Source organism: Dicentrarchus labrax, unplaced genomic scaffold (assembly GCF_905237075.1).
Source record: "Dicentrarchus labrax unplaced genomic scaffold, dlabrax2021, whole genome shotgun sequence".
Classification (NCBI taxonomy): Eukaryota; Metazoa; Chordata; class Actinopteri; family Moronidae; genus Dicentrarchus; species Dicentrarchus labrax.
The window spans coordinates 23,545,165-23,565,166 of record NW_026136710.1 but is presented as its reverse complement, the minus strand read 5'-3'; the positions used below and the strand labels follow the sequence as shown (position 1 = coordinate 23,565,166).

Here is a 20,002-nt window from a genome sequence, read left to right as displayed (position 1 = left end):
AAACCGCCATCAATGATCTGCTGCCGCCACTGTACACACATAACCGAACCACAGAGAAAGCCATACATGAGCAAAGTGGCCACAGTCACACATTTCCACCGTTCCACATTGTGCGCGACACCGGAAGCTAGTGTACCTGAGAATACCTTGCATCTGTGCCCGCAGCGCTGCCTTACAGGCACATTACTTCGAATGAAGAGGAAACATGCCAAAGTCTGTGTGGCGGATACATACGCGAGGAATGTAGTAATGATACTTTGTTTACTTTTGTCAACGTGTTCACTTCATGGCTTTGTTTTCGGGGAAGAGTTAGCAGATATTCCTACGGCGCCTCCTGTAAGACAGAGCTGGGGGTGTAAAAGAGAAATGGGCAGGGATAGCGTTTCTATCATCTTTTGGTTTTCATGCTGGCAGAAGCTGCCACCCTTCTATCCTACTACCTAAAAACCCCCTGCCTGGGAAATGAATAGGAGACTATTAGAAACATGATATCTAATCCACACTTAACATAAGCAGATACTGTTATCATGGTGGCCGGCTAACGTTAGCTACGAAGCTAGGTTACTTGGACAATCCTTTCAACTTGCTTGCTGACAGGTTAGCTTACGACAGCTAACTTCGCTATGTGAACTAACTAAGCCAGGATAAAGAAACTCCCTGCAACTCTCTGGTTGGTGGACATTTTGAGTTTATGTCTTAAATGTAATTTTATTTATTAGCAGCAGATGCTGTTCGTTGCTTGTGTGGATGTTCCCAGACGTAGCTAACTTGCTATTAAATTGTAGTAGTGTTACTCAGCTAACGTTTGCTATAAAAGTTGCTAACTAGCCAGGTAGCTCACTGGGGCTGAATGCACAGGCAGATACCATTCTCGTAAAAGTAATTAACTTCATATCAGTAATTCCAGTAAATGAAGTGTATCAGGTACATACATAGGTTACCTAACAGGCCAGTATTGGGTTTTTTAGCCAAGGCATAGCTAGGTAAGCTAGACGTTAAAGCCTTCAGCTGTTATTTTATCAACAGTGTGACAAATACAGATGCATATAGTAGATTATAATGCTGCTTCATATATATATATATATATATGAAGCAGCATTATAAACTACTATATATATATATATAACATGATCTCTCTGAGGGTAGACTCATGGATTGCCTTTTGCAGCTATAACACGACTGACAGCAGATTTACAGCTATTGATGTTATTTTTTCACAATACCATAAGTCATTGTTACCGCTATTATTCAGCAACATATTCATGCTGGTTTATTACAAATTAGTCAGTGTGATACATTTGTTAAGCCATGACATTATAAATTAAAATAATGTCATGAATGCTTGTATTGATTAACTAGTTGTGAAACCAAAGTATTCAGCAAAGTCTGACATTTTTAAAACGGTAATTCTATTTTAGTCATTTATTTCCTGTGATTGATAAATTCACTAGTAATATTCATGGCTCAACAGTTAATCTAAATATTATTGAAAGGCACATCCAATAAAGGTAAAATGTGACAAACAGCATTATAATGAAGTATTATAATGAAGTACTGTAGTGCTGCAGAGATTCCCTGGCCTACAAATGTTGTTCTCCCGATGTAAAAACATGTTTGTTTGGTACAGACCCCAACAAATGTCAAATTATATCATTTAAATCATTTTTAAAAGTGAACCTACTAATGGTGAATTATGTCACCATTGCAATATCTAGAAAAATAATGGCAATTTTATTTTATTTATTTTTTTAATCATGTCATGCCGCTCTAGTTGTTGTTTGGCTCTCTATAAAAAGCTGTCATTCAGGGTGGTTCAAGAGATTTCAATGATGTAATACATACTGACTGGAGACATTTATTCAGTGAAGTAGTTGATACATAATGTAATACGTTGCATATATATTTGTATATATTTATATATTTTCAGTTAAACAACTTTAGAGATTAGAGACAACCAAACAGGTACCACACTGCAGGCTCCAAACATCCATGCACATCCATCTGTCATTCACCTCCTTTCTTCCTCTCCCTCTCTGTATCTCGCTGAACCTCACACACACATATATTAACAGCAGTCAACAAATTAACTCCAAAGAAGCCCACACACGGCTGTCATAAAAACATGGATTGGTGATGTCAGTCCGATATCAAATGTGTGAATTATCGGATTGGTCCCAACTGGGGATGCAACATGATTGATGATATGATTTTTGAAATAACAATTAGGCCGATGCTGATAGTTTTTTATTTATTCTTTTTTCTTTAAATGTATTTGCCCATTTGTGCCAGGGAAACAAAGAAAGCTACAAAGATAAGTGTCTCTGCCTTGTTGCAGCTCAGTCTATTTCTCTCTTTATCCAAGCTGAGAGACTCCGTGCTGCTGCATGGAGCACATCAGTATTTGCATGCAATTTGTGCCATTGCTAGGAAGTATTCTTTCTCCAATGTCAAAGTTGGAAATAACCAACACAACGTTAAGCTGGAGCAAAATTGATGGAAAACAATAGATAAACTTCTGCCACTGATATCGATGAATGCTATCTTATTTGCAGATAAGCTGATGTCAGTCAACAGGGCGAATATCAGCTGATACCGATGATCCAGCGATATAGGCCGAATGACTTCATACATTAAAGATGTCAGTATGTCTGCTGTGTTTTCCATGCACCTTCAGGGGTGTTCTAATGCACATGTAATACAGCGAGGGAAATGCCCCGAAACTCCTGAGAGGGGGAAGCAGTGATGTATAGTGGTACCAGGCACGGACCTCGGTGCAAGTAACTTAAAAAAGAATGGTGTCAGAAGAAAGTAGAATAGAATGAGGAAAGCTGGGTACTACAGAGGGAGAAGTGTGGAATGGGATAAAAGCAAAGACACACCTGAGTTAGGTTAACTGCTCTCAGTCTGTTTTGTATTTGGAATGAACAAATCTGGCCCAGCTGAAGGTTTTCCCCTAACTTATCAGATTACTACTACGGCTGCTTGAGGTACTCTTGTCATCTTGCATATAAATGAGGTGCTGAAGTAAGACCCTGTGTTGTTCTTGTAGGCGTTGCAGGTCGCTCTCATGTGCCCATGGAGAAGGCAGCCTTTGAGGGGTGGCTGGAGTCAGTCTCCGCCGCTTTCCTTACTCTGAATGACCAGCAGCGCAACCAGTCTCTGGACCACCTCATCTCTTTAAGTGGTGCTGTCCAGCTCCGTCATCTGTCCAATGGACTGGAGACGCTGCTCAAGCGCGACTTCCTGCGCCTTCTTCCCCTGGAGCTGGCCTTCTACCTGCTGCGCTGGCTAGATCCTCAGACCCTGCTCACCTGCTGCCTGGTCTGCAAACAGTGGAATAAGGTAAATACCATGCCTCTTTGTGTCTGGTAGTGTAGTTATGGGCGGCCTCTCATTTATCTTTTCCTTGTTTAGCTCACTTGCATCTTTTCCTCACATCTTAGTCCCTCTTGTGTGTGATGATGATTATTATTAGTATTATTATAAAATATTATATATAATACTAGTATTATTATTTTGAAAAAATTCTGAATGAAAATTTTGAAATTGGGACTAACTGAACAGCTGAAGTCAGCTACGTCATCCAATCACTGACAGATTTCTAATAAAGGCGTTTGTCAGTAGCATAAAAGATTTCAGGGAAACAGAAGTAAGAATAAGAATGTAATTCAGAGGGAAGGTGGGGGTCACAAGTATGTACAGTTGATGTTTTACAATGACTATACATGATTTCAGTTCTCAGTGATGCTACTGCACAAATGTCACAGTTTAGAACGTATACGCTTGCATTGGTGCATGTAAGATTCCTTTAAGTGTTAGTTTTCCTGGGTAACTTGAATTTACTTTTTTGATATTGACTTAAATTGCTGTAAAAGTGCTGTAAATTGTCTGGTTATATTTGTAATCTTATATACGTACTTAACATCAAGTCCATATTTGTTTTAAATCTGTCATCCGATTAAATTTGTTACACATATAAACCTCATGTGCTGAGTCCATTGCGTTTTATTATTCTATTCGGTCTATTCTATTCGCAAAATTCAAAACACGCAACAAATTGTCACGCAGTGAAGATGATTCTGTGTTCACTGGAAAGTAGACAAAGACAAAGTAATTGGGTCCAAGGTGTCAAGAACAAGAAGAGTCCCACCTGCGGATAAAGTAGCTGTCTGCTCCTGCTGTTGCTCTGACTCGAAAAAACATGTAAACATGATTGGCACAACATGAGGTTGTATTTACTTTTAAAACCTGTGACAGTTTCAGACAAAAAACACTTGGCTTTTATTGTTTGATCAGATGGTCCCTGGCCCCTTTTCAAAATAGGGTACCAAAATGTTTTTGGTGTTTTGTTTTGTTTTGCTCTTTGTAACTCAGCTTTTATATTTTTAGTTGTATTAAAAGTTACAGAGCTACAGGATGTTTTTATACCAATTGTTGAAAACTGTCATACAATGTATGTATTTCTTCTGATATGTGTATATATAATAATAAGAAGAAGAATTACTGATCATTAATTGAATGGAAGAAGGTAACCTGATATGATATTATAGGCAGAACCCAAAAATGATATTACAATAGTGTATAGCAGCTCACTTTTTCTAGTATTATTAGAACTTGTCATTCAACCACATTCCAACAAGCGTCCGTCTCCTTATAGGTGATCAGCTCATGCACAGAGGTATGGCAGGGTGTGTGTCGGGAGCTGGGCTGGAGGATCGATGAGTCCATTCAGGATGCGACGCACTGGAAGGGGGTCTACCTGAAGGCTAAACTGCGCATGATGCAGCTGAACGACCAGGAGGCCTTTGAGACATCGTCCCTCATTGGCCACAGTGCTCGAGTATACGCCCTCTACTATAAGGACGGCCTTCTCTGTACAGGTACACTGTGGCTCTGCCTTTTGTTCTGATCTGATCTGTGTGTTTTTCTCAGTGTTGGTGTGTTGAATATATATGAAAGAAAACACCACACTGTTTCAAGTGGGTTATTTCTTATTTCAAGATTTTAATTCTATTGAATTCTCCACCTTATTTTAGTGTTTACTCATAAACTATTTTAATGTGTATCTCAATCCCACAATGCTGTATACTGTACCTGATTTGGTGTTGACGATGTCAAAATCCAAACAGTTATTTTTCACATTATGCATAATAGAAAAAGATTTATCATGGTGGGCTTTTATAGTCCAGTAGTCTTTTTTGTAGAGCACATTGAGCTGGATTTATAGTGTGAGGGGTGTGGCCTTTGCAAAACAGGTTTTACATGTGTCATGGAAAATTGGGAAATCTTGGAAAATGAGAGGCTAGTTTTCCAGTCATGGAAACATGACAAATTGATTAATATGACCAAATATTCTTGAAACAATCTATGTTGTCCTTGCTTGGTAGTCTATGCTGTGGAAAACTGTAGTCAGTTAAGAAAGTGGAAAAATTGGCTTGCCAAGTGTGTGTTAGCTATCATTTAAGGGAGTGCCCCTTAAATGTTGACCACCTACCGCTGACCACCATTTTGTGCTGTCCTGTATTGTCCAGAAAAAGTCCTAGAAAAAGTCCTGGAAATCGTTTTCTTAAAGAATGGGAACGCCCGGATAGCTCACCTGGTAGAGCTGGGGCGGCTGTGGCTCAGAGGTAGAGCGGGTCGTCCACTAATCGGAAGGTTGGTAGTTTGATCCCCGGCTCCTCTCGCTGCATGTCGAAGTGTCCTTGAGCAAGACATGACTGTATGAATGATTAGTTTCTGGTGAGCAGTTGGCACCTTGCATGGCAGCCACTGCCATCAGAGTATGAAGGTGAGTGTGGCATGTGGTGCACATTGAGTGGTCGAAAGACTAGAAAGTACAGTCCATTTACCATTTACCATGTACCACGGCTGAGTGCTTGCTGCAGCAGCCCAGGGTTCAAGTCTGACCTTTGGCCCTTTGCTGTATGTCATCCCCTCTCTTAACCCCATTTCCTGTCTATCTTCAGCTGTCCTATCCAATAAAGAGAAACAGCCCAAAAATAATATTTAAAAAAATATATATATACATTTTTGGGTGTCAATTATGATGCCACCATCGAGCTGAGGGTTAGGGGTTATGGTTAGGGTTCTTTTGGGAAGCACGAGCACATCATTAAGGGGCGGCTGTGGCTCAGAGGAAGAGCGGGTTGTCTACTAATTGTAAGGTTGTTGGTTCGATCCTCGGCTCCTCCTGTCACATGTTGAAGTATCCTTGAGCAAGATACTGAACCCTGAATTGCTTCTGATGTTTTGCATTGGTGTGTAACTGAAGGCTCTGGCTCCTGTTCTACTTTTAGAGACTATAGGAACCACAAGTAGCCCAGCATTCAGAGAACGTAGTGTTCTAGTGGGGTAATAGGGTACTATGAGCTCTTTAAGATGCCCCTTCAGGGTTTGAAATCTAAAATGCTAAAATGGGTTGCCAAATATACATGGTTCCCATGTATCCTGGAAGACTATGTTGTCCTGAAAGATGTTTTAATTGTATTTTAGCCCCTTAGATCTATGCCTCAGATTGCCTATGTATTTTATTTGAAACTTGACTGGTATGATAACTTGCGTGGTATGATACTTCAAAGCGGCTTTACCAGACGTGAAATGAACCTCCAATATTTGAATTTTCTGTAAAATAAAATGAATTCTACTTAAATTGTTACTTATGGGCTGTGGCCAAAGTAATGTTACAGTCAGAGGGACACTATAGTAAAATGTAGTCAATACGCTGGAAGAGTACGCAGTGGAAAACTGTCTATGCAAAGCAGTAGGTTGCACAGACGGTGTGGGTGTCTGCTGGGTGAAGGAACGTAGTTCAGAGGGTGTGGTGATTCATAAATACACTCTCAGGGGCAAGCCCAGCCCAGCCCTCCGGTCTAACAAGCAGAGGACGGAGACAGAAGCTAGATAACAGCAAAAGCATAGGATTTTCATTTGCTTACTTTCTGTCTCTGATTGTTTCTATCTGACATATTATAAAACTCAAGGTAGACAGACACGGCTAGAACAAGCTCCTCCTCTATTTTCTTGGTTACCAGGGTGATGAGTCATTGCTGCAAGTATTTAGTTTGTTCATGGCAGCAAAGTGAAACAGACACAGTCATGAGACCTTTTTCATTAAGGGATCCCTTTTCTATCATTGAGCAAACTGACTATGTGATATATTTTATGGATATTTCATATTATATTTAATAATAACAATAACAGCAGAGAACCACTGACGAACTGTACAATGACCCCAAACAGTGAACACAATAACTGCAGGAAGTTTGTGTAAAACCAGAGATTTGGATGAATTTTGAGCAGATTATTTCCTGTTAATAGTTTTACTGATATTTTTAGGAACTTTTTTATTTAATTCTTTGTCTGTGTTATGTATGTTTTTATTTTAAACAATCATACATACTATCTAAACTGTCTAAACTTAAAGATTAATTTAGTTTCCTTCAGAGAAGTGAACTAAATGGGCCTACAGTGTATATTTAAGTTTTCTTACACCCCTTAAAATCTACTAACCTTGCCCCCAGGTTGGAAAACTACTGGTGTAAAACACTTTCTCAACTATGATTTGTCATCATATCAGAATTTTTAAACTTCGATACAGTACAGTACTAGCATTTAGTTTTTTGCACACAGTGCTGCTACGGGAAGATATCACTGAACACATATTAAAGTTGTTTTTCATCCCTGTTGTTTCATCTGTGCACCCTTGGGTTGAAGAAATCTGATTGTATTGTATCTGTTTTTCTTCTAGCTCGTATGGTTCTTTAGATTCTATTAAAGGTATAACTAACAGAGATTGAATAGATTGAAACACATATTGAAAAAGTATTGACACTTTTGACAACCTCGCTGTTTTTAAGCTGCCTCACTTCCAATGAAACTGAATGAATGGTTTGTTCCTCTCACAGACGAACACATTACTGGTTGCTTCACCTGCTTGCTTTTTGTGGTTATAAACAGAACTTTTTCTAGTTCTCCCATTGAAGCAATCTACAGACAGAAGGGAAACAATGGGGAATTAAAGAGACAGTCAGCTGATACGTGCCTTCTCCTGCTGATTTTGTACAAAAAATATTCAGCGCTCTGCTAGGGATACATTCTTATTCTTAGTGCTCTGATGAATAATGTATTCTTTCAGTTTGAAACAGTAGCAGTTATATTAAGCCTTTCTGAAACTGTTGCATTGTTAAATCAATACATATTATTTTATGAATCCTGGCACCTGGCCTTCAGGCGGGCAAATTTCAAGGTCAGGAAAATACCAAACTGTTGGAGCGAACTGCTGCTACAATAGTGCCTCTTGGAGTTTGGTGACCTCTGCCAAATCCTTTTGTTGCAGCTAGCCTCAATCTGAGCAGAGTTCCAATCTGCCAGAACAAATGAAAACACTGTGTGGGTGTTTGTGAATAGCTGTAACCTTCCTACATCATGGTCATTTGTTATCACACTCTGTATTCAGCACTGCTGTTAGGCACAGCACTGTCCAAAAGAAGTCATGCTGCAGTTCCATACTACATACTAACAGGGTTCTTACAGCAGTGTTTCCTCTATGTTGATTCTGGAGCGGCGGCCCACCGCTGTTAAATATCTGCCGCCACGGTATCAGAAATGGGGCAGACGCACAATGTAGTCACGGTTGCCTTTTAAATGATCCTGCCGACATAACGCACCCCCGTTGGCTGCCGTTCGGACAGGCCTGCCCCCACTGCTAAAAAAAAATCTTTAACAGTTATGTTTTCAAGGTTAAGATGTTACAAATATACTTTCAACATAACCTGCTGTTTTATCAACACAATCATGCAAACCAAAAAACTTTTGATGTTTGAAATGAAATGACGCCGTCATCATATTTGTCTGTTGTCTCCTGGTTCACTCGTCATTCATTGCTAGATAAGTCCCTTACTTATCTGGCTTACTCTTACTCGGAAATTAGCGAGTATTAAATAATCATGATCAAAGCATGCAATCAAAGTTAATATCGTCAGCTTGGCAAATAAACAGAGTGACAGTATACGTTGGTTGCTGTGGGTGTAAAGGAATTCTATAAACTTTAATAATTGTATTTATAGTAATAATTTAGATGTGAGGATTATGGCTGATTTGTAAAGTGCTTCAGTTTTACTATTATAAATCTGTACGAACCCTGAGGAGTGACGCATACGGTATCCATATCTGTATTCAGTTCAATAAAATTTTATTTATATAGTGCCAATTCATAACAGAAGTTATCTCAGGACACTTTTCAAATAGAGCAGGTCTAGACCGAACTCCTTATAACATTATTTACAGAGACCCAACAGTACCACCATGAGCAAGACCTTTGTGACAGTGGCAAGGAAAAACTTCCTTTTAAGAGGCAGAAACCTAGGACAGACCCTTCGGCTCTAGGTGGGTGGTCGTCTGTCTCGACCAGTTGGGGTGAGACAGACAGACAGACAGACAGACAGATGATGGGGGACAACGAGCAGCGACTACAGCAACAATAGCAACCGTAGCAATAATAGCACTAATATCAGTGATATTAGCAATGGCAGTCAAGCAGGACCATGGCAGGAGGCTCCACCAGGATCCATGAGAACCTGCGAGACGAGAAAGCACAAGAACTCCGAGAAAGAAGTGAAGTTAGTAACATGCATTAATGGGACATGAATGAGTGCAGAAAGAGAGAGAGAGGAAGAGAGGAGCTCAGTGCACCATGGGAAATCCCCCGATAGTCTAGGCCTATAGCAGCATAACTAAGGGATGGTTCAGGACTCACCTGATCCAGCCCTAACTATAAGCTTTATCAAAGAGGAATGTCTTAAGCCTACTCTTGAATGTGGTGAGGGTGTCTGCCTCCCGAACCACAACTGGAAGCTGGTTCCACAGGAGAGGAGCTTGGTAACTGAAGGCTCTGGCTCCTGTTCTACTTTTAGAGACTATAGGAACCACAAGTAGCCCAGCATTCAGAGAACGTAGTGTTCTAGAGGGGTAGTAGGGTACTATGAGCTCTTTAAGATATGAAGGGGCCTGACCATGAAGAGCTTTATAGGTGAGGAGGAGGATTTTAAATTCTATTCTACATTTTACAGGGAGCCAGTGCAGAGAAGCTAGTACAGGAGAGATGTGATCTCTTTTTCTAGTTCCTGTCAGTACTCGTGCTGCAGCGTTCTGAATTAATTGGAGCGTCTTAATGGACTTATTGGGGCAATATCAATATCAATTCCAATATAGATGCACTTAACCCCTGTAGTTTGGCCAAGAACGCATAGCTTGAACATGGGCCAGATGGATTCTCATGTGAGCTTGTGAGTCCAGACCAGCTGCCTTATTTTCTCTCAATCCACATATGTGAAACACTACTATCCAGAAACATGCCTACAGTACTTCCTTTACCACAGGGTTTAAAATAAGTGTTTGACCCACATCTGGGTGGGGTATTGTGGAGCGGTGTCAGAGCTTACAGCGTTAACATTGATCTCCTCTTGTTCTGCAGGATCTGATGACCTGTCTGCCAAATTATGGGATGTGCGAACTGGGCAGTGCATTTATGGAATTCAGACACACACGTGCGCCACAGTGAAGTTTGACGAACAGAAGCTGGTGACTGGGTCCTTCGACAACACTATTGCATGCTGGGAATGGAGCTCGGGGGCTAAAATCCAGCAGTTCCGTGGCCACACAGGAGCAGGTTGGTGTTCTGGATTACTTAATATTATTATTTAGTAATATGTCAAGGCAAGCAGAACTTTATTCATATTATAGCACATTGATTTGCATTCCAGGGTGGGTTACTAGAGCTGCAGTGATTAGTCAACTCGTGGATTAATTGCCAACTATTTTAATAATCAATTTAATTATTTTGAGTATTTTTTAAGAAAAACTGTCCAAATTCTCTGATTCTCTCCAATGTGAATATGTTCAGCTTTCTTTAGTCCTCTATGACAGTAAACTGAATGTCTTTGGGTTGTGGACAAAACAAGACATTTGAGGATGTCATCTTGAGCTTTGGGAAACACTGATCAACATTTGTTTTAATTCAATTCAATTCAATTCAATTCAATTTTATTTGTATAGCGCCAATTCATAACAGAAGTTATCTCAGGACACTTTTCAAATAGAGAAGGTCTAGACCGAACTCCTTATAACATATACAGAGACCCAACAGTACCACCATGAGCAAGCACTTGGCGACAAGGGCAAGGAAAAACTGCCTGTTAAAAGGCAGAAACCTAGGACAGATCCTTCGGCTCTAGGTGGGTGGTCGTCTGCCTTACCATTTTTCAACATTTTATGGACCAAATAACTAGAGGTGTGAATTGTCACTGATCTCCCGATTCGATTCGATTACGGTTATCACGTCTTCGATTCGATTCCTCGATGCATCACGATGCATCACGATGCTTCAAATACATTTTTCTATTAAAGCCATATAAGATATTTGACTTGACAGAATACATTAAGATACTGTATAGTTCAATATAATACAGTTTTCTATATTACTTCATATGGTTGTTTTCATCCAAAAATACAAGTAGTAAGATATAAACAATCTTTTTTATTTAACAGTGTGAACACACACACACACACACACACACACACACACGTACGTCTCCCGATCGTGTCATTGGACAGAGGGACAGTATTCAGTGTCTCAGCACTTTTCTCACCTATGATTGTGACCATGTCCAATGCTGCCAGAGTATTAGCTCCTCTGCTATTGTGTGATGGTTTTTTGCACCTTGCGATGTGGCGGTGTTTGTCCGAGGCTAACAGTGCGTTTTTATTTACTGATGCCGCGCTCACTAAATGACCGGCCTGTTGGCGATACGCATCGAGTATCCGGTGAAAAAAGTCCAGTGGCTTATTGACATAACTGGGGTGTAAGGTCTCCAGGTGCCGTCTTCATTTGTTTGGTTTCATGCTGTCCGCTGCCAGAGTTTTTAAACATAAAACACACACAGGTCTTTCCTCATTTCCGACCGTATTCACGGTAAACTTAAAGGCTATGTTGGCTTCGTCGTATTTCCTGCTCTTATTAGGTGTATGCCGGTTACCGTCACTTGCTGTTCTTGCCTCTGACGTCTCCTCCGTTTTTCTTTTTACTCCTGTCAGAAACTTCTCCATCTCTCCTCCTCCGTCAGTCCCCCCTGCCTGTCGCGCCCCACTATGTGAGAAGTACTGGTCTAGATGAAACGGGTTAGGCTACTGAGAATGTTATTTTTCATTTGAATGTTTATGCCGCGGCCGGAAAATTAACGAGCAACATTGCGTTATAATCGATTATAGCCGGCCACTGCATCGATGCAGCATCGTCCATGTCTGCATCATGATGCATCGATTATTTGATTAATTTCAACACCTCTACAAATAACTAATGTATTCATTGAGAAAATGATTGACAGATTAATCACTAATGAATATAATTGTTATTTGCAGCTCTAGTAGTTACAGTGTTCAATATAAATGTCTATAAAAGTACAGATACATAGTGTATTAACAAAACTACCAATTAACCAAATGCAGTTAAAATGAAACTTGAAGCTTGGACCCTAAACTCAACAAACTCTTCTTTGTTGGCATAAATTCTAGCTGCATTAAGTTCGACTGTATCATTTATAAACTTGAAAAGTGAAATATGTGTGTTTTTGGGATGCAACTTCCAAATGTGTTATGTTTTTTATATTTGTACAACTTCCCAAAGCTTAAAATACAAGAATAACTTGTGTCTGCTCAGTGTTCAGCGTGGACTACAACGATGAGCTGGACTTGCTGGTCAGCGGCTCTGCAGACTTCTCCGTGAAGGTCTGGGCTCTGTCTGCTGGTGCCTGTCTCAACACCCTGACCGGACACACCGAGTGGGTCACCAAGGTCAGCTAACCCCTCCCATTCAGGTTTCCTTGTTGTTGATGCATTGTTATTTCCATAACTGTAAATATGTTGGCACATTATTATTCAGTATTGAAATGTCAGTAATTTGATTACCAGTTAATCCAGTAAACTGACATGATCAGAGTGTGTGTTTTGAAACGTGTCTTTTGTTGTTGTCTACCATCAGGTGATACTACAGAAAAGTGAAGTAGAATCTATGGTGCACAGTCCTGGTGATCATATCCTCCTCAGTGCTGATAAGTATGAAATTAAGGTAATACTCCTGTCTCCAGCAGCTTCTTGTTGTGTCAGAAGGGATAGACCAATTATTGGCCTGGCCCATTATCAGATCCCATATGCAGCATTTTTACAATTAATGGAATCGTTATTTTCTTAATAATTAATATATAACAATACATAATGTATGTATGTAGGGATGCACATTATAGATTTTTTTCCAGCCGATACAATAACCAATTATTAATTAAGTTTAGTGGACATTGGACATTGTACACTGAAGTTCTATCTGTGTTATGGCCAATCGGCACACCATGGACACGCCCTTCAACATACGTGTAGAAATAGCACAACTTTTAATCAGCAACATACTTCGACTGTACTGACGAATTTTGAAGCAGATCCGATGAATTCCCTAGGAGGAGTTCGTTCAAATACAACACGAAAAATCACAGAAAATGCCAAAAAAAATCAAAATGGCTGAATCTGATGCCACGCCACAGACACGCCCTTTAATGTACATGCACAAATAGCACAATTTTTAATCAGCAACATTTTTTATCTGTACAGACCAATTTTGAAGTATATCAGATGAATTCCCTAGGAGGAGTTTGTTCAAATACAACGCAAAAAATCGCCGAAAATGGCTGCGAAATTCAATGTGGCCGAATTTGACGCCACGGACATGCCATTCAACATACAGTCACAAATAGCACAACTTTTATTCAGCAAGTTTTTTTGACTGTACTGACCAATTTTGAAGTAGATCCGATATATTCCCTAGGAGGAGATTGTTCAAATACAAGGCGAAAAATTCACCAAAAATGGCCACGGAATTCAAAATGGCCAACTTTGACGGCACGCCACAGACACGCCCTTCAACGTACATGCACAAATAGTACAACTATTAATCAACAACATACTTTGACTCTACTGACTGATTTTGAAGCAGATCCGATGAATTCCTTAGGAGGAGGAATTCCAATACAAGGCGAAAATTTCGCCGAAAGTGAAAGTGACAATCAAAAAGGCCGACTTCCCGTGGGGTTTGGGGTATGGGTCCAAGAGGCTTTTCTGTAGGTCTCGGCAAGTTACAGGTGTCTACTGAGTTTCATACATATCGGTGAAACGTGGGGCCGGGGCTGCTTTTTTAAAATCCTGTAGGGGGTGCTACAAACACGACAAACTTGATTTTTGGTATGTGAGCTACAGGCACCACTCTACACATGCCCTGTGAATTTCATATTCATAACTCTTACGGTCTCCGCACAGTGATTTACCATGCCACCAGAGCGCCACCTAGTGGAGGATTGTTGACACATCTTTTAGCGAGCCTCAGGGAGCCATGGGCAATCATCGCACCAAGTTTCATTTTAATCACACGTGCCGATGCGGAGATATAAACTTCTTAATTTTAAAGAGCGCCACCTTGTGGCGAATGCCTGAAATTGTGCACGATGCCTAAGGAAGACATGTGGAACTATGGACCCAAGCTTGGTGTCAATCGGACATACCAATGTGGAGAAATGGTCTACTTCCTTTTTTGACAAAAAATGTACAGGAAGTGCTAATTTTATAACGTGCTTATTTTTTTAAATATCAATTCTTCGAATGACTTTTTTGCCAAGACGGTCCCCAGATGCTACGTGAAAAATTTTGTGCGAATCGGACAAAGCGCATAGGAGGAACACGAAAAAGTAGTTCGAGGCGGAAGTGGCAGTGGCCTATATGGGGAGATTGAGCTCCATTGACCGAACGCGTGGATACAAGGTTTATGAATGTGCGACAAACTACGCAGAAGTTATTAGCCTAAACACACTTTTTATGATAGTAGGGCCACCTAGTGGCCAACCCAAAAGCAAGGCATAGAATATAACATTTTTCACCACGACTGACATGTGCGCTGCGTTTCATGAGTTTTTGAGCATGGGAAAGCCTCCAAATATGCGATTTAAAAGTTACTAAAATAAGAATCCTTCCAATTACAATAGGGTCTTCGCACGGTCAGTGCTCGGGCCCTAATAATTACCTCCTCATGGCTGATATGAGATATAAAAAAAGTTCATGACCTGCAGTTTAATGACACCTGAGGGTAAGAAAGGCTAAGATGTAGAGAGCAAAGATGGATGGATTAATTTTCCATCTGTGTTCTAACCAAATGTAACTGATTGTTTACACAACAACAACAACAAACAACAGTTTGAACTCTTCAAATGTTCATTTATGTTTTCTAGGAAAGAAAATCTAAAAATGTCACAAACATACTTAGGCTTTCATAAAACCAATCATCAACCAATCATTTTGCACAAGATTTTAAATAAAATTATTATTATTATTATTATTATTATTATTATCATTATTATCATTATTATTATTATTAGGGAGCAATAATTTAATTATCAGAATAATACCTTCCCATTCCCCCAAATTATTATGCATCTGTAATATGAACTTTTGTATTCATAAGGTGAATGTGTAAAGTAACGGAAGTGGAATGAACAGTTGAATATCTGCCTCCAAAATGTAGTGGAGTGGAAGTATAAAGTAGCATAAGGTGGGAATACTCAGTTTTAGTAAATATATTTTCACTCCACCAAATAGCGGCTGTGGCTCAGGAGGTAGAGTGGGTTGTCCAGTAATCTGAAGGTTGCATGTCAAAGTGTCCTTGAGCAAGATACAAAACCCCAAATTGCTCCAACTGCTGTTTGTGAAAGCACTTCATTTGTGGTTTGCTGCAGCCTCTGCCATCAGTGTGTGAATGTGTCTGAATGAATGTGACGTGTAGTGTGATTCGCTTGGTCAGAAGACTAAAAAGGCGCTATATAAGTACAAACCATTTCCCATTGTTTATTCTAAAAGTTCAGAGTTAAGAGTTTTATTTTTACTTCAAATAGATATTGGTTATTGGTTTCCATAGTTACTAATGATGGCTATCTGTACCAGCCCTCAAAGCCCTATCAGTCAATCCCTAGTTTTCCATTTTGAAGAGTAAGGAAGCTTCTATCATTGTTTTGGCATTGTTTGTCCTGTGTGATCCTCTGCATGTGAAGAGTCCCTAAGACGGAGCTGTGTCCCCTCTGCAGGTCTGGCCTTTAGGGAGAGAAATAAACTGTAAGTGTCTGAAGACGCTGTCGGTGTCAGAGGACCGCAGCATCAGCCTCCAGCCTCGCCTGCAGTTTGACGGACGCTACATCGTCTGCAGCTCTGACCTCGGAGTGTACCAGTGGGACTTTGCCAGTTTTGAGATTCTCAGGTAAAATGGTGCACATGATGCTAAAGCTGCTCTTCAAAGAAAGTATTAGATGCACAAGTAAGAAGCTCAGTGTATCTATAGTCAGTGTGTCTGTTACCTGCAGTAGATGGCGGTCAGTGCGCACAGTTTGCAGAAGCAGAGCGATGCACTGCTGTGGCATGTATTGTAGCCTCATAAAAACAGCCCACCTCAGATACGCCACATTAAGAATATTTTCACTGCTTTACCTCGCCATCAGGCATGCTGTTTCTTTGGCACCAAGTTAGAAATTCTGTATGCCTACGCATACTGTAAGCCCAACTGTGCCTCACACTCTGTTACGCACTGTATATACACAAAGAAAAGATACACTCCTCAGAACTCCCCAAGGCTATTCCAGTTCTTCAATTCTGATTTTAGATTTATTCTTTCCATTTCTCAAATGCTGTTTAGATGAAGCTGGAGTAAGTTTTCACCAGTTCCTTATTATCTCGTTCATAGCTGCGATTCTACGTATCCCATACAGGCATCTGTCTATTTCTAATGTGAGTTCAGGTGGTGGTGTGCCTAAAATAATACATTTTTGTTCAAATACCTGTTTAATTTCTGCCACAGCTTCTCCAACAGTCTGGTTTGATTGATATTGTTGATATTGTACATTTTGACTGTTGTGTGTTACATCAGACAAAACTCTACACATGTAAAACAGATATAACAAGTTTAGCTATTTTTTTTCCTTACAGTTTGCTTTGAATCATGGGTTTAGACAAGAAAATATTATTATATAATCAGACAGTATGATCAAACAGCTGGTCGCACTCCTAATCCAGCATTTTTTTTATGATCCCAGGGTGATAAAAACGCAGGACCCAGCTAACCTGTCCCTGCTCAGCTTTGGCGAGGTGTTCGCACTACTTTTCGACAACCACTTCCTGTACGTGATGGACCTGAGGACAGAGGCCATCTCGGGCCGCTGGCCTCTACCGGCCTACAGAAAATCCAAACGAGGATCCAGCTTCCTGGCCGGCGTGACGTCCTGGCTCAACGGCCTGGACGGGGGCAATGACTCTGGACTAGTGTTTGCCACCAGCATGCCGGACCATAGCATTCACTTAGTACTGTGGAAAGAGAACGGATAGAAGCGAGCCAAGGACTCTGATCCCCACACTGCTAGGATACGGGCCGCAATCATGTGTGGCTCTGGAATATATGAACTTTAACAGCCAAGATAGATCATGCATGGACCAAAGCATTTTGTTTTTATCTGTTTCTTCCTCAGCATACAGTCCTCCTCTACACAGAAACTTTCACAGATGGAAATGGAAGGCAAACCACGAAGATGACATTACTGATCAGCACTTGCTCCTGATTTCTGCAGAAACCTGTAAACCTCTCACTGGTCTTGGTCAAGGACAAAGAAAGACTTCTTGAAATTCAAGATGTGTCAGTGACAACAAAAAAATGGCATCAAAGGTTCCAAAATAAAAACTATAGAAATTCTCTTGTAACAGACTTTATCATGGAAGTGTTTCTGTCAGATTTGCTCCCTGATCAGTTTAGCATTGTGCGTTCACACTTGTAGCCAACCTTTAATCCGTATTCTTTTAACCGGGTGCCAACTTTGGCCACCAACTTTTTCTTACCAGGGTGAGACTACGTCAGACGTGCTGTAGCTAGAACATGGCCGATGCCAGGCTGATCACTGAACAGATTTGCCAAAAACATTGGTTTCCTTGAAGAAAAGCAGGGTTGCCTTAAAACACAGTCACTGTCAATAATGGAGGACATCTCCTCTGACGTCAGATCAGACCCCCCCACACAGCTGTATACTGAATCGTATGTTGAAAAGTGGTTCGGTACATTGTTGTGTACCACGTAAAACATTGTAAGGTTTCATGTAATTCACTGAATATACTTTTCTAAGGGATGTCTGGTTTAAATGTCAGCTTGAGAAATGTGACGTGCCTTTTCAGTTCATTTGATGTTACAAACTAGAATTCCTTGAGAACTCTGGCACACTGCAGTAAGGTGATGACTGCATTGTAAATCTTAACTTTTATGTTGAATTTTTCATATTTACTGTGCTTTAACAGTCTCTAAGATGTCTGTAATTTTATAGTTATCTACCTGACATGACTTGCTCAGTGAATTGCTTTTATGAATCATTGACTGTGTAAAACATCAGGTTTATTTTTCTAAACGCCTCAATGCATTGCACAGCTGAGGTAGTGACTTGGAAAGCAGTCGGTCCTGCGCGTAATTACTATTTTAGACTTTAAAGAACATTTGAATAGATGTTTTTCTGGTATAACCAGAGAGACCATGTGGAATCATCCCTCGTTTTAACTTCATGTCTCAACCTGGTTTTCTACAACACTGAAACTTTAAAGCTGCTGTAGGTAACTTTTATAAAATTAACTTTTTGTCATATTTGCTGAAACTTTCACTTTATTCTGACAGTAGTTCATGAGACAGATAATCTGTGAAATAATCAGGTTCCTCTGGCTCCTCCTAGTGCTCCTAATGGTATTTACAAGAATCCAGTGGGCCCGAACAATAACAACCAATCAGAGGCGACAAAGATAGAAAGATTAGAGGCTTGAAGATGGTTGATGGTTGAGACTCATTGCCATGGTCCTAAAGCGTCTGTATTAGACGTCCTGGGAATGAGGCTCGACAATCAGCTTTCACAGATTATCTGTTTTATGTATTGCTGTCAGGATACAGTAAAAAACCTACTGCAGCTTTAAACAAGAATGAGTGCTTATTCCCAGAATTCTCATTGATGTCTTCCTTTGCATTAGGCAGGCCAGAGCATGGATTGAAATGTATTCACCAAACCACAGTTATTACTACAGATGAGTTTGTTCTTGCATACACAGACCGTAACCTGTTTGTCACATGGATAATTGTACACAGCAGATGTACAGACTGTTCTTAGTTTAGGTTTTTCAAATCTAATTAAAACACCACCAATATACTGTATTCTGTACTGTTGTCTGACCATTGCACCACATTGTATCGTCCCAGCAGCATTCAGTTCAAATTGGACATGCAGTCATATGATTTGTATATACAGTGATGAATTGAAACTGGCCAGCAGAAATGTGAAATTGGACATTTTTGTTGTATCTCTTCAGAGTTAATTGCCATTGCATTCAAGCTCTGCACAGTGTTATTTCACACATTCATCTATTGCATCGTCATAGCTCTTTGGTCACTTGCATCAATCTACAATCAGCTTCAATATTGCAATCTTTCAAATAAATAAAAGTAGCAAATGCACCAAGTTGTGTCTGTGTATTTTAAAATGTGAGCCAACATCATGTGCATGATGCATGTCTTAGCAGCAGCTTAAGGAATGACAGTGGTTCCAGATACCCACAGAACTACTGACATTCCCACTATCTTTAGTTATACTAGTACCGTGTACTAGTGCTATTTAGTAAATGTAACTATTTTCCCCATGATAAGATGAACACATTGTGTGTAAACCTTCCTACCTTCCTTAATGCATTAAAGCTGCAGTAAGTAACTTTTGGTCATATTTGCTGAAACTTTCACTATATACATGAGACAGATAATCTGTTAAACAATCAGGTTTCTCTGGCTCCTCCTAGTGCTCCTAATGGCAAAAAGAATCCACTGGCCCGAACAAAAACAATTCAATTCAGTTCAATTTTATTT

At 40.1% G+C, this 20,002-nt stretch overlaps 1 protein-coding gene across 2 annotated transcripts; it reads left to right on the top strand.

The window, feature by feature from the left end:
• Nucleotides 1-169: 169 nt before the first annotated feature.
• fbxw2 (F-box and WD repeat domain containing 2) lies at nt 170-19,600 on the top strand. Of its 2 annotated transcripts, none has more exons than XM_051412341.1 (8): nt 170-670; nt 3,050-3,342; nt 4,658-4,880; nt 10,472-10,666; nt 12,713-12,846; nt 13,034-13,120; nt 16,167-16,336; nt 17,166-19,600. In XM_051412341.1, the coding sequence occupies exons 2-8, from the start codon at nt 3,076-3,078 to the stop codon at nt 17,452-17,454; spliced, it is 1,365 nt and encodes a 454-aa protein (XP_051268301.1). In that variant the 5' UTR covers nt 170-670; nt 3,050-3,075; the 3' UTR covers nt 17,455-19,600. The 2 variants fall into 2 exon arrangements, with proteins under 2 accessions (XP_051268301.1, XP_051268302.1); XM_051412342.1 differs by lacking the exon at nt 170-670 and adding an exon at nt 2,381-2,638.
• Nucleotides 19,601-20,002: the final 402 nt, after the last annotated feature.

What these genes read in the sequence shown, in the direction of transcription:
- fbxw2 (XM_051412341.1), top strand. Translation starts at nt 3,076, where the DNA reads ATGGAGAAGGCAGCCTTTGAGGGGTGGCTGGAGTCAGTCTCCGCCGCT. An exon ending in CCGTGGCCACACAGGAGCAG is followed by an intron (nt 10,667 to 12,712) that starts GTTGGTGTTCTG and finishes GTGTCTGCTCAG; the next exon opens with TGTTCAGCGTGGACTACAAC. An exon ending in GCCAGTTTTGAGATTCTCAG is followed by an intron (nt 16,337 to 17,165) that starts GTAAAATGGTGC and finishes TTATGATCCCAG; the next exon opens with GGTGATAAAAACGCAGGACC.